Raw genomic sequence first — 14353 nt, forward strand, 5'->3', positions numbered from 1 at the left:
CACAGAATCGGAAACAGGCTCCAGGCTCTGAGCCATCAGCCCAGAGCCTGACGCGGGGCTCGAACTCACGGACCGCGAGATCGTGACCTGGCTGAAGTCGGACGCTTAACCGACTGCGCCACCCAGGCGCCCCAAGGCTTAACAGATTTTAAAAGGTAGATATTATACAAAGTATTTTGTCCAAACTCAATAGGATGAAGTTAGAAATTGGTAAAAGGCAAACTAGAAAATTCACAAATTTGTGGAAATTAACCCATATTTAATCAATGGAACAAAGGAGAAATCACAAGGAATATTAGAAAATACTTGGAGATGAAAGAAAACAAAAACACAACATACCAAAACTCATGAAGTGCAGCAAAAGCAGTATGAAGGAGGAAGCTTACATTAAAAAAGAAAGATCTCAAATCAACAACTTTACAATTTAAAGAACTTGAAAAAGAACAAACTAAACCAAGAGCTAGACAAAAGAAAGAAATAATAAAGGTTAGAGATTAAAGAGAATAGAAATACAATAGGGAAATTCAACAAAACCAGAAGAAGCTTCTTTAAAAAGATTAACAAAATTGACAAACCTTTAGTTAGAGTGACTAAAAAAGAGAGATGACTCAAATTACTAAAATCAGAAATAAAAGTGGGGACATTACTACCAATTCTACAGAAATAAAAAGGATTACAAGAGTACCAAGAACAAGTGTGCACACACACAAAAATAGAACTGAGATGAAACAGACTACTCCCTAAAAACACAAAACCTATTGAGACTGAATCATGAAGAGAATATCTCAATAAACGTGTAAGTAGTGAGTATAATGTATACGCAACTAAAACCTCCCCACAACAAACAAACTTCTGGACCCAATGACTTTACACATGAATTTTACACATTAAAATAGCAGTGATCTTTGTTAAGAAAATTTCAAAAACTTAGAGAGAACAATTCCTAACTTAGTTGTCCTGATGCCAAAGCCAGAAAATGATACTATAAGAAATGTACAGACCAGTATCCCTTATGAACACTGATGTAAATATCTTTAACCAAATACTAGCAAACAGAGTTTAGCAGCATACTGAAAGAGTGGGAGTGGGGTTTATTCCTGGAATGCAAGGATAGTTCGACATATGAAAATCAATCAGTGTAATGCACCACGTTAACAGAACAAAGAATATATGACCCTCTCAATTGATACAAAAAAGAATTTGACAAAATCCAACACCCTTTCATGATAAAAACACGAAACCACTTCACATCTATCAGGATAGATGCTACTCAAAAATTTAAAAATGTTTTTTTCAGAAAAAACAGGTGTTGGTGAGGATGTAGAAAAATTAGAACCCGTGTATACGGTTGGTAGGAATGTAAAATGATAGAGCAACTGTGAAAAACAGTATGCAGGCTCTTCAAAAAATTAAACATATAATTACCATATGATCCAGTAATTCCACTAACAGGTATATATCCAAAAGAACAGAAAGAAAGGTCTCAAAGAGATATTTGTACACCCATGTTCATAGCTGCATGATTCACAATAGCCAAAAGGTGGAAGTAAACCAAATATCCATTGAAAGATTAATGAATAAGCAAAATATGACACAGAAATTCAACGGCATATTATTCAGCCTTAAAAAAAAAAAAGGAAATTCTGACACATGCTATAAAACATGGATGAACCTTGAGGACATTATGCTAAGTGAAATAAACCAGTCACAAATAGACAAATACTGTATGACTTCACTCATATGAGGTATCTGGAGTAGTCAAATTCACAGAGACAGAAAGTAGAATGGAAGTTTCCAGGGGCTCAGCAGAGGGGGGACATTGGAGTTATTGTTTAACGGGTACAGACTTTGTTTTACAAGATGAAAAGGGCTCGGGATGTGCATGGTGGTGATGGCTGCACAATATGAATGTTCTTAATACCCCTGAACTGTGCACTTAGAGATAGTTACCATGGCAAATTCTGTTAAGTGTATTTTACCAGATATTTTTTAATTAAAAAAATAAAGCATGAAAAATTATGATGGATTCACTCAATAGGACACTACTCGGTGGCAAAAGGAATGAACTATTCCTATACACAGCAGGGATAATTCTCAAGAAAATTACGCTGTGAAGGAAAACAGACCAAATATAGGGTATAAGTACTTAATAACTCCAGTTGTATAAAATTCTAAGAAGGCCAACAAATCTATGGTGAAAAAAAGAAAAGGTAAATTTATGGTTTTCTGGGAAGGCAAGGAGGGCCGGTAAAAGGCACGAGGTAGCTTTGCGGGTGATGGATACGTTCGTTATCATGATGGTGTTGGTTCCCTGAGCGTAACACGTACTGAAAAACTTATGAAATTGTGCACATCAAATATGTACAACTGTTGCATGACAATCCTATCTCATTAAAGCATTTAAAGAAATTGTTGCACATTCATTTTAGAAAATTAGGTTTGGTAACCCTATGTTGACTCTATTCTCGCTCTCTCATGCCTTGGCAGCAAAAATGGCTGGCTATGTCACAAATGCTACATCCCTGGAATACAAGACCTACCTTCGCTCAGCCTCCATTTTCCTGCCAAGGCAGCAATGGCTGTGGCATGAATGGTGCAGAGAGCCTTAGTGGCCACAAAACCTTTAGAGTTTTGCTCTGCCAGTGGCCTAAGTCATAGGACAGAGGTCTGGAGGTCCTGAGAATTTCTGCAAAGCCTGAATCCTGCACAGTCACATTCAAGGAGACACCTGTGGATGCACTTTTAGAATAGGTACATTCCCTCTAGTTTGCTGCAGCCTCACCTACTCCGTTGTCACCCCAAGTGCTTCCATACAAATTATGCTCTCAACTGGGCCCAGTAAGGCTTAGTTAGGACACCAGTATACCAGATGCTAGACTTCAAGGCGCATGGCTCCTTGACAGGTGCCAGGTAAATGGTGCCTGCTTAACAGTGCTAGGGAAAGTGAGGCATCCCCTGGAAACATGGGGCCCTCTTCATGCAGCTCCCAGATGCAGTGCAGGTTGTCACAACTGCCCCGTCCTCAGGGTAATCTCTGGTTCACAAAAATTCATGCCGTTCGGATCACATTAGTCCCACAGAGTCCTACAATCTTCCCCAGGAGGCCTTGTATAGCAACTCACAAAGAAGGCCAAATCTGGACCGAGAGGTGTTCTCCACCATCCTGTGGCAACGTCCCCTCTGAGGCAATGTTTGGAGACCCTTTTAGTTTGGTAGACCTTAACTGTGTCCTCAACCCACTTCACAATGATCAAAACATACTAAAGGTGGCTTTACAATAAGGCAATGTGAACTAGGTAGTTGCTGGGATAGGTAATGTGGAGTCTGGATAAATCCATCACGAGCATCACAGGAGATCAACCATCCTTGACAAAAGGGAAACCTTTTCTGCAAGCTGCCAGCAGAATCCAGCTCAGGTCTTCATGGTCAAAGATGGGTCATGTCCACAGCTACACTGGTCACAGAGGGAGGGAATGACATCTTCCTTTGGCCTCAGGCTCCACAGGATTCCCTCTTGAAACAAGAAGAGGTCTGAACACAGGGACTGGCTGAGACACACTCTTGGAGACCTGCTGTCCTTGGGAATGCTGAAAGGGCTCCTACCATAAACACTCGCAGTGACAAAGGTCTGGTAAAGTCCGTGGTGAGAAAAATGCAACTTTGTTCCAGAAAGCTTTCAACATAACTAGCATTCATAGGGAATCTTCCCAGTGTGGACATTGGGATGAACAAGGTTCAACCTCTGGCTGATGGCCCCCTCATAAAGTCTGCCCTCAGAGCTTATCTCCAGTGCGCACGGTTGTGCTGGAGGAGGAAGCACATTCTCTGCACTCCTTTCTCTGATGTGAATTTTCTGATGCCGGACGAGCGTAGGCCTCTGGCTGAAGGCTTTTCCACATTCACTGCACTTATATGGCCTGTCTGGTTTGTGAACCTTCTGGTGCTGCCTCAGATTAGACCTTTGCCTGAAGGTTTTCCCACATTCGAGGCACTCATAAGGCCGCTCCCCGGTGTGAAGTCTCCGATGGTTATTGAGGCTGGAGCTCTGGTTAAAGAATTTCCCACATTCGGGGCACTGATAAGGCCGCTCGCCAGTGTGAAGTCTCCGATGGCTGTTGAGGCTGGAGCTCTGGCTAAACAATTTCCCACATTCGATGCACTCATAAGGCCGTTCCCCAGTGTGGACTCTCTGATGCTTCATGAGGTCAGAGCTCCGGCTGAAGGCTTTCCCACATTCGCTGCACCCGTAAGGCCGTTCGCCAGTGTGGACTATCTGATGTTGGATAAGACTGGCGATGTGGCTGAAGAATTTCCCGCATTCGTTGCACTTGTAAGGTCTTTCTCCAGTGTGAACCCTCCAATGTTTGATGAGACTGGAGTTGCAGTTGAAAGATTTCCCACACTCGCTGCACTCGTGAGCGCTTCTGCCAGTATGAACCCTCTTATGATGAATGAGGTTGGAGCGCTGGCTGAAGAATTTCCCACATTCGCTGCACTCATAAGGCTTCTCTCCAGTGTGAACTCTCTTATGTTGAATGAGGTTGGAGTTCCGGCTGAAGAACTTCCCACATTCGCTGCACACGTGCGGGCTTTCCCCGGTGTGAACTCTCTGATGTTTAACGAGACTGGAGTGTTGGCTGAAGAATTTCCCACATTCCCGGCACTCATAAGGCTTTCCTCTGTTGTGGTCTCTCTGGTGTTGAAGGAGGCCGGAGGCATGGCTAAAGAATATCCCACATTTGTTGCACTCATAAGGCCTTTCTCCAGCGTGGGTTCTCTGGTGCTGAACGAGTGCGCGTTTGTCACTGAAAGTGTTCCCAGACTCGCTGCACTTGTTATGGCTTTGGACGGTGTGACGATCCCCGACACCAGTGTCCCGGGGTGGCTCCTCCACTCTGTGAGGGACCTGAAGCGGCAGAAAGCCGGATCCGGCCTTCCCATCCGCAAAGTCCTTCCCACCCTCCCTGACTGTGAAAGGTTTCTTTGATGCGTCATCTCTGCAGCTCTTCACGAGGGAGGCCCTGTCCTCATCCCTTCTGATAGGCTTGTCTACACCCTGCTGCATCTGATGCTGGTTATGGTATGCACTGGACTTGAACTCTCTCCCATATGCCTGGCACACGTACGGCTTCTGCCTGGGATGTGCTGCCCGGTGTTCAGCCAGGGCCAAAATGTCTTTCAAGTGTAGGCCACACATGTTGCAGGAGTAGTCCTTCTGGCCAGACGGCGCTGCCTTGAGATTCCGGTCACGTGGCACTCCTTCTACAGACGCACTAGGCTCACCCTCTGTTCCAGAGCAAAAATCTGAAAGCAGAGAAATGCTGGTGAAGTTAACAAGAACTCTGCTGGAAGGAAACGGCCCCGTGACAAACGCATGCCTGACCCAGGAATGAGTCCACAGGATTGCTGGCAAGATAAGAAACCCGAGGTCAGGGTGAGGAAGGTTCTGTTCGGCAGTACTGTGTCTGGCAAGGTCACAAAACAGGGGGGGCCTTACCAGGACGAAGGACACAATGATGGGGTACACGTATTGAGCCTAAAGGTGGGGTCTCCATCTCCTCTAAAATTTTTTTTTAATGTTTATTTATTTTTGAAAGAGTGCAAGCAGGGGAGGGGCAGAGAGAGAGGGAGACACAGAATCGGAAGCAGGCTCCAGGCTCTGAGCTGTCAGCACGGAGCCCAACGTGGAGCTTGAACTCACAAACTGGGAGATCGTGGCCTGAGCCAAAGTCGGATGCTCAACCGACTGAGTCACCCAGGCGCCCCTCCAACTCCTCCATAAAGGCTTTTCCGCAGGGCCTTGGCTGTTGGTAACACACGAGCCCTGTGCAGAAGGTGTGTCCAGGCCCAGGAAAATCTGACTGCAAGTAAGTAGCTGGTGTTTAAGGACTACTGAAGGGAATATACACATATCATGACATAAGGAGTGTAGGTCCATGCGGGAGACTATCACAGAGGGAGCTGCGGCAAGAGTGAGATGGGAAGGCCAGACAGGTGGGGCCCAGCCAGGGGCCCCAAGTCAGCAGAAAATGACAGGGGGGCGATGCATCAAGAATGGGAAACGGAAGGTTGAAGAGAGATGTGCCCGTTGGCTTTGGCACCCAAACAATGATGAACGCGAGAAAGACTGCAGTTATGATTTGAAGACAGCACTGACGTCACACGCTCTCCCATCCCCGACTCACCAGAGCCGGGCCCACCGTATGCCCCTCTTGCCATGGCGGAAGTCATGTCCACTCTGTCAGGCACCCATGGCTCTGCTCCCATCTCCAGCCGGGCAACTATGTGAGACCTGAAAGACGTAAGTCCTATGGGAAAGACGGGGCAGGTGAGTGGCCAGCACTTGGCCAGGTGAACTACCTGCTGACAGACCACAGGAAAGAAAGTGAAATATTACAAAAAAGAACACACTGGGGAGGAATGGCCGGAAAATCCCAGTGGTCCCAGCAGGGCCTAGAATTCCTAGCAGTCGGGCCTTAGGAAACGTCAGCCGAAGGAAATGGTCACCCAGGTGGACACTGACCAAGCTGGCCGGGATCCACTGGGCTGCCTACAAGATTCCTCATTCCAGCCCCTTCCCCACAAGGTTTTGGGGCAGCAGGTATTGGGGCTGCTCAGGGGGGGGGGGGGGGGGGGGAGGAGGGGAACCCTGCACACAGCTTAGCCCTGAAAATTGTAGCACGTATCCCGGGAGAGTGGGGAAGGAAGCATTGCCCATGGCTTGGCCACGGGAAGGAAAAGGGGACAGGCGGAAATGAGCCCGGGACACCGGGTGGGTGCGAAGGCCTTACCCAACGAGGCTATAAGTGCAAAGTTCTCCAGCATCACGTCGCAGTACAGGAGTCTCTGAGCCTCATCAAGGAGCCCCCACTCCTCCTGGGAGAAGTAAATGGTCACGTCCTCAAAGGTCACACAGCCCTGCCATGATGGGGACAGTCCATTCCATGATCAGCTTCTCTCCTCAGGACTCCCTGTCTGTCCCCTGCTCCCCCACCTCCCCAGCTTCCCAACTCAGAGGAGATCCCAGGCCCTGGTTCCACAGATGTCAGCTCTTTTCTCATGCCTCACCTGACCCGTGTCAGTCCCCCCAACAGGCAGATGAGCAGCGAGACACCAGCTAAGCTCTGGGCCTGAAGTGCAGGGCCCCACCCTCTTCTGTGGGCCCCCTCCCATGCCACCAACTTCAGGCTTTCCACATACAAACATGGACTCAGTCTTCTCCCTTAATCCCCAGTACCAGGCCCCTGGGGCCAACGGCTCACACTCACTCCTTTTTTTTTCTTTTAATTTTTTTTTAATGTCCATTTATTTTTGAGAGAGAGAGAGAGAGAGAGAGAGAGAGACGGTGTGAGCGGGGAAGGGGCAGAGAGAGAGGGAGACACAGAATCCAGAATCCAAAGCAGGCTCCAGGCTCTGAGCTGTCAGCACAGAGCCCGACGTGGGGGTCGAACCCACAAACTGTGAGGTGATGACCTGAGCCGAAGTCAGACGCTTAACTGACTGAGCCACCGAGGTGCCCCTCACACTTACTCCTATACACATATCACATCCTGGACTGCACCTTGTATCCCTATTGTCACTGTACCCTCCCCCATCCAAGCCCACATCATGGCCACCTCCAAGGACCCTATGTCACTCTGCACATGGCATCCAGAAATTCTTAGCAAATACAACCCAGACCCTTGGGTGGCTCCCACTGCCAAGGGCAACACAGACCATTGATTTGAAGGTCTCCCTGCCCGGCCCTTTTCTGGCTTCAATCTAAGCCATGCAGAACCACACAGACATCAGATACCCCTGGGCCTCCTCCACTTCGGTGTGGCACATCCTGTCCCTTCATCAGTCACACTCTGTAACTCTGGTTCTCACCCACTCAGGGTCTAGTGGCTCTCCCAGCTGACCCCATTTGCCCCTGAGCTAATTCCCCAACCCAACTGAAAACCTCGAGGCCCCATCAAGGGTCACTACAAAGGCCTGCTGGGAATGCAAAGGGGTGAATAAGCACAGCCCAGGGCTCAGTGTAACAATAGCTCCATTACTACTGAGCCTCCCCATCCCACCCAAATCCACACCACCTGCCAGACTCCTCCCTCCTTACACAGCCCACCAGCTGTCCCCCACCACCACGAGCGCTACTCTTCATGTTTGTCTTTTTTAAAAAATATTTATTTTGGGGAGAGCGCAAGTGGGGGAGGGGCAGAGAGAGGGGGACAGAGGATCCCAAGCAGGCTCTGTGCCGACAGGCTGACAGAAGCGAACCCCTGTGGGGCTTGAACTCACGAATCACAAGATCATGACCTGAGCTGAAGTTGGATGCTCAACTGACTGAGCCACCCAGGTGCCCCCATGTCTGTCTTTATAATGCCAAACAAGCCAATCATAGTCCCCTGTTCTCAGTTCTCAGGCCCCCCCTTCCTCTTTCCCTCTAGTGTCACTGCCACCATGACCTGAAAGTTGACCCTCCTGAACTGGACACACAACCACACCCTCGTCCACATACCAGATGCCACATTTTAGATATTTTAACTGTGGAAATAAACAAAGAGCAACCAAATAAGAAAAGCAAAGGTATTTAACCAATTTTTTTTTAACGTTTATTTATTTTTGAGACAGAGAGAGACAGAGCATGAATGGGGGAGGGGCAGAGAGAGAGGAAGACACAGAATCGGAAACAGGCTCCAGGCTCTGAGCCATCAGCCCAGAGCCCGACGCGGGGCTCGAACTCACGGACCGCGAGATTGTGACCTGAGCTGAAGTCGGACGCTAAACCGACTGCGCCACCCAGGCGCCCCAAGCAAAGGTATTTATACTGAGCTTGCTATAGCAAGGGAGAGCGCTACCATCACTTATGTTTGGCCACCTCGAAGGCAGGCAGAGGCGTGGGAAAGCTTTATAGAGGAAACGGGAAGGCTTCACATGTGCCCTGACTGGGGGCTGTGGGCACGGGGAAGCGGCAGGCAGGCTAACTAGAAATGGGGCGTCCTATGTGATGGGTTAGGGGTGCATATTTGGCTTTCTCTCCTTGGTCCCAAGGTGGAAGCGGGAACAAAAATTACAGAAGCTGTCAGTTATTAATCAAGCCCTGGTCATTTGGGGGCAGTTGTTACAGAAGCTATTGTTCCTGGATTGTCACTAGAGATAGCAATCTGGCTTCCTGAACTCTAATTTAAGTAGGCTGCTTCCTGGGTTGTTTATTGTAGATAAAGAGGTTGGTTTCCTGGGCAGGTCCCTGCAGGTTGCGGGTCAGAATTCTATTTTTATGTATGGTCTAGCCTTTGTCCTCTTGTGTATTCGGTCTCTCATAACCTTAACTATACCTCACCAAAACACCAAAATTGGTGTCTACCTGCCCACTCAACTCCATTCAGGCGTCTCTAGAACATCAGAGCTCAAAAGGGCCAAAGCCTCACTTCTACTTTTATATTGAATATTCCTTCTACACCCAACCTCCCCATCTCAGTTGATGGCAATCCATCCTTCCAGCTGCTGAAGCCAAAAACCACCCCTTTTCCTTCTCACCTTCCACATCAGAAAATCTGGTCAGCCTGACTTAAAAGGCGGATCTAGAAGCCAATCATTTCTACCTCCAGCCATCTGCACTACTCATCCGAACTACTGCAATAGCGGACTCCTTGGTCTTCCTGCCTCCACCCTTACCCCAAGTCAATTTTCCACTCTGCATCCACAGGGAGCCGGTCAAGACCCGAGTCAGGTGTTTCCTCTTTTACTCTAACCCATCTATGGCTCCCAACACAGTCAGAATAGAGATCAAGCTCCTCAGCCCGCCATTCCGGGGCTCACTGTCTCCCAACTGCTCTCCGAACACTCAGGTCAATCTCACCTCCAGGCATTTGTGCACGCCGATTCCCGTGCCTAGAAAACCCTTCCTCGCGTCTTAAGATTTCGGAAATGGGAAGCGCTCTGTATAATCGCCGGCCTGGATTCAGCACCCCGGACCGGGCGTGGCTCCCCTCCAGCGCTCCCAGACTCAAAACCCGGAGAGAGGTGGGAGACGACAGAAGACAGACAAGGCCCACCTCCGCGGTCCAGGTGCGGGGCACGCGAACGTAGGGGTCGCGGCATACACCTGGGCACTCACCTGCGCCGGGTCCCTGAGCGCCGCAGCCGCCGCCATCGGGACCCGGTCTCGCAGAGCAGCCGCCAGAGACGAGTGGGCCCCCAGTGCCCCCCTCCCTCGCCTGGCCCCAGGTGCGGCGGGCCCTCGGGCTCCCGGCTAGTGCAGGCGCGCGGGACGCGGGGCACAGCCGGACCGGGCGGACCCGCGTCTCTGGGGCGCGGCACGGAGCAGGGTCCCGGCCCCCGGCTCCGGAAAAGCCACGAGTGACGCCGGCGCGCACACCCGGCCCGGGCTAGGACTGGCTGGCCTGGAACGCAGGAAGTTCCGGCCCGAAGCGGCGCCGAGCTCAAGGGCTGTCATTGGCCCGGCGCCAGGCGCGGACTCCTGGTTCAGCCTCCAAGGACCTGCGTTTCTCGTCCCGCCCACGCTCGGCCCCGCCGGAGGGCTGAGCGAGAGGGCGGCCCCGGGGCGGTGCTGGGGGCGGTGCGAGGAGGTGGAGCTGGGGCCGTGCGAAGGGGCGGAGCTGGGGCGGTGTTGGGGGCGGTGCGAGGAGGCAGAGCTGGGGCGGTGCTGGGGGCGGTGCGAGGAGGTGGATCTGGGGCGGTGCAAGGAGGCAGTGCTGGGGGCGGTGCGAGGAGGCAGTGCTGGGGCGGTACTGGGGGCGGTGCGAGGAGGCGGATCCGGGGCGGTGCAAGGAGGCAGTGCTGGGGGCGGTGCGAGGAGGCAGTGCTGGGGCGGTGCTGGGGGCGGTGCGAGGAGGCGGATCCGGGGCGGTGCTGGGGGCGGTGCGAGGAGGTGGAGCTGGGGCGGTGCTGGGGGCGGTGCGAGGAGGTGGAGCTGGGGTGGTGCTGGGGGCAGTGCGAGGGGGCGGAGCTGGGGCGGTGCTGGGGGCGATGAGAGGTGGTGGCACTGGGGAGAGCGCGCGGGTGGGTGATGCTAGGGGGGCGGTGTTGAAGGCGGAGCGAGGAGGGAGTGCTGGGCGGTGGTTCTGCGGACGGTGCTGGGGGCCGCTGCTTGGGAGGGGCGAGGCGGCGGTGCTCGGGGTGTGGTGAGAGGGGGCGGCAATTGGGGAGAGGGGGACATTGTGGGCGGTGAAGCGAGGGGTGGAGTGCTGGAGGGGGATTCTGGGGGCGGTGCTTGGGAGTGGCGCGGGGGGCAGTGCGAGGGGGTGGTGCTTAGGGGCGGTGCGGGGTGGTGGTATGGAACTGGAGGGCGGAGCGCAGGGGCGGTGCTGGGGTGGCACTTGGGGGAGTCTGGGGGTGGGTAGTGCGAGGGGGTGACTCTGGGTGGGGGTTATCGGTGCGAGGGGCGGTGCCGGGTGGAGGGGGGAGGATGTTGGCACGCGCTCCGTTACCTGCTTCTCGCTGGTTCCTGCTGGTTCTCTGTGACAGCGGAGCGCGAGCTTTTCCTCTTAACGGGGCTGTCTCCAGACTTCTCTTTCTGGAACCAAGTCCCAGTCGCCCTCAGGTGTGTATCACGGGATACCCATTTCTGCGTGCGGGGACAGAGGCTGGTCCTGCAATTCTCAGACCTTTCGGGGGGGCCCAGGTTCACACTGACAATTGAAGGTAACACCTGATCTGCGGGGTCTGTGTGCTAACATGGAATGTAGCTCTAATTCAGTGCTTCTCAGCATCATCTGGGAATTTGCATTAGCATCATCTGGGAATTTGTTAAAAATCCTCGTTTGGGGCGCAACAGCCCAAACCTAGGTACTTGGAAGTTTTTCGGGTAGGGCCCAGCGTTCTGCATGTGAACAAGCCGTCCAGGGGACTCCAATTTGAGAAAAAGGAGTCTTGGTAAGTAACAGGGCCCAGGCTGTGCTTACTGCTGGATACTTAAGAGTCGTTATGGGGGTGCGTGGATGGTGGAGTCGGTTAAGCGTCTGACTCCTGGTTTTGGCTCAGATCATGTCTCCCTCTCTCTGCCCTTTTCCCAGTCGCTCTCTCTCTCTCTCAAAATAATAATGTTTTTAAAAAGATTCATCATCATCATTGTTATCACAAGTCACAAACCCTGCTGAGAGGGCAAATCAGAGACCGTTCTCTGCATGGTAACTTATTTGTCAAAATAATGAGTCTCATTCAGCAAGTAGCAGCAGAGGTAATGATGATAATAATGCTTACATGAGAGCACACGTTTTACCATTTGGTTATTTGTTTTTATTCTTTGAAATACATCATGCAGGAGAGTCATCAACTACAGGCAGGCCTACTGCACAACGGACAGATTCTTACAGGCCACATGACTCAACATTTGAGAACAGCAGGGTTAGATACCCTCGGGCCTAAGTGGGCAATGGAACTCACATGGTTTCACATTTGTTACATAAGATGAGATACCATTACTCATCTCTGGTTCTCAGGCATTAAAGAAAAAGTTATTCAAGACACTTTTTGAGAATGATAAGGCGGACTTTCTTCACAGGCCCTATCATATTAAGTATAGGGACCACTGCAGTAGGAGTTTGTAGTGAGAACGAGTTTGAGAACAAGAGTTTCCTTGTTCTCCAGGGAGAACAAGGAAAAGTAGGAATTTATAGGCGCAGGTGGGAGGGAGGGGATGGGAAATTACTAAGAGGATACATCAGGGGATAAGAGGGGTTCCAACTGAACCGACTTAACAAGATTCTTGCTGAAGGCAGGTCAGGATGATCAGACCTGGGGGGTGTTGGGGAATGAGGGACTGGATCAGATATCACCAGTGATCCGATATGGAGGGTAGTTCTGGTCAAACTGACTTTAGGGTCCTTGCTACAATTAGACAATGCAGAGAGAAACATGGAAGTCTGAAAGCCAGGGCCTAGTTGAGAAGAGAATTCAGAAGTGTCTAAGTAGAGGTTGGTCAAAGAGAATATCACTAGGGATACAGGAGTACTGATGCATAGGGGCACTTGTACCCCAATGTTCATAGCAGCACTCTCAACAATAGCCAAATTATGGAAAGAGCCTAAATGTCCATCAACTGATGAATGGATAAAGAAATTGTGGTTTATATACACAATGGAATACTACGTGGCAATGAGAAAGAATGAAATATGGCCTTTTGTAGCAACGTGGATGGAACTGGAGAGTGTGATGCTAAGTGAAATAAGCCATACAGAGAAAGACAGATACCATATGGTTTCACTCTTATGTGGATCCTGAGAAAGTTAACAGAAACCCATGGGGGAGGGGAAGGAAAAAAAAAAAAAAAAGAGGTTAGAGTGGGAGAGAGCCAAAGCATAGGAGACTGTTAAAAACTGAGAACAAACTGAGGGTTGATGGGGGGTGGGAGGGAGGGGAGGGTGGGTGAGGGGTATTGAGGAGGGCACCTTTTGGGATGAGCACTGGGTGTTGTATGGAAACCAGTTTGTCAATAAATTTCATATATAAAAAAAATAATAAAATAAAAGCACTAGAGGACATGTGCATTAAAAAAAAAAAAAAAAGAGAATATCACTGTCACAGGAACGAAAACTTGCCCCTCTCCTGACTGTCGTATTCAGAGCAGCCAGATCCAGGTACAAATATATGATCGCGAGACATCCCAGCTTGATGTCCATTGGCTGGAGGCCCTTGTCCTCATCAAGACAGAATCAGCCCACCACCGCCTGGGCCTGTAGCCCACCAGGGAGCACTAAATCCTGGGGAGGTGAAAACTGAGGTCCAAGGAGGCCATGCCAGGAAGGGGCACAAAATGAAGACATAATGAAGACGCAATTTCACGGTTACACCTGTCCATTTTTCATTGCCCCGAACTAATGTGCAACGGTCCAAATTAAATGTCAGGGAAGCTGGGTGTACAGAAAGAGAAAAAGAGATCGGTGAGCAAATATAACTGGCTTCAAAAACAATCCATCAGTTTGGTAACCAAATACTCACTTTGTATTTCTCCTACGCATGAACACTTGCTGCCCCTCGTTTCTCTGACAACCCAAAACCCCATCCCATCACCACCTCAATCTCAATCTTAGTATTTACACTCCGAACCTAACCTCATACCAGGAGACTACAGCAAAATAGGTTACTTATCACTTCTCACTCCCTCTAGATAGCTGTGGTTCAGGGACACGGTGAAAGGATCTTTTCAAACTGCTGAAGAAATTACCACCAACCTAGATTTCTATACATAGCAAAAGTGTCTCTCAAGAAAAAAGATATCTTAAAAAAGATTGCTTCAAGCCAAAAAAGAAAAGGTTAATGGGAAATTAACCCACATAAAACTCAATGCTAATGATTATAATTAAGAACAAGGAGAAGTGATTCCAGGTGAAATCTTCAGAGTGATAGGAAT

At 50.1% G+C, this 14353-nt stretch overlaps 1 protein-coding gene across 1 annotated transcript; it reads right to left on the reverse strand.

Annotated features, from left to right (window-relative positions):
• Nucleotides 1–1712: 1712 nt before the first annotated feature.
• ZNF792 (zinc finger protein 792) lies at nt 1713–10350 on the reverse strand. The gene is made up of 4 exons (XM_030298463.1): nt 10100–10350; nt 6792–6918; nt 6186–6308; nt 1713–5304 (listed from the first exon to the last, which is right to left on the reverse strand). The coding sequence occupies exons 1-4, from the start codon at nt 10133–10135 to the stop codon at nt 3686–3688; spliced, it is 1905 nt and encodes a 634-aa protein (XP_030154323.1). The 5' UTR covers nt 10136–10350; the 3' UTR covers nt 1713–3685.
• Nucleotides 10351–14353: the final 4003 nt, after the last annotated feature.

Source organism: Lynx canadensis, chromosome E2, assembly GCF_007474595.2.
Source record: "Lynx canadensis isolate LIC74 chromosome E2, mLynCan4.pri.v2, whole genome shotgun sequence".
Lineage (NCBI taxonomy): Eukaryota > Metazoa > Chordata > Mammalia > Carnivora > Felidae > Lynx > Lynx canadensis.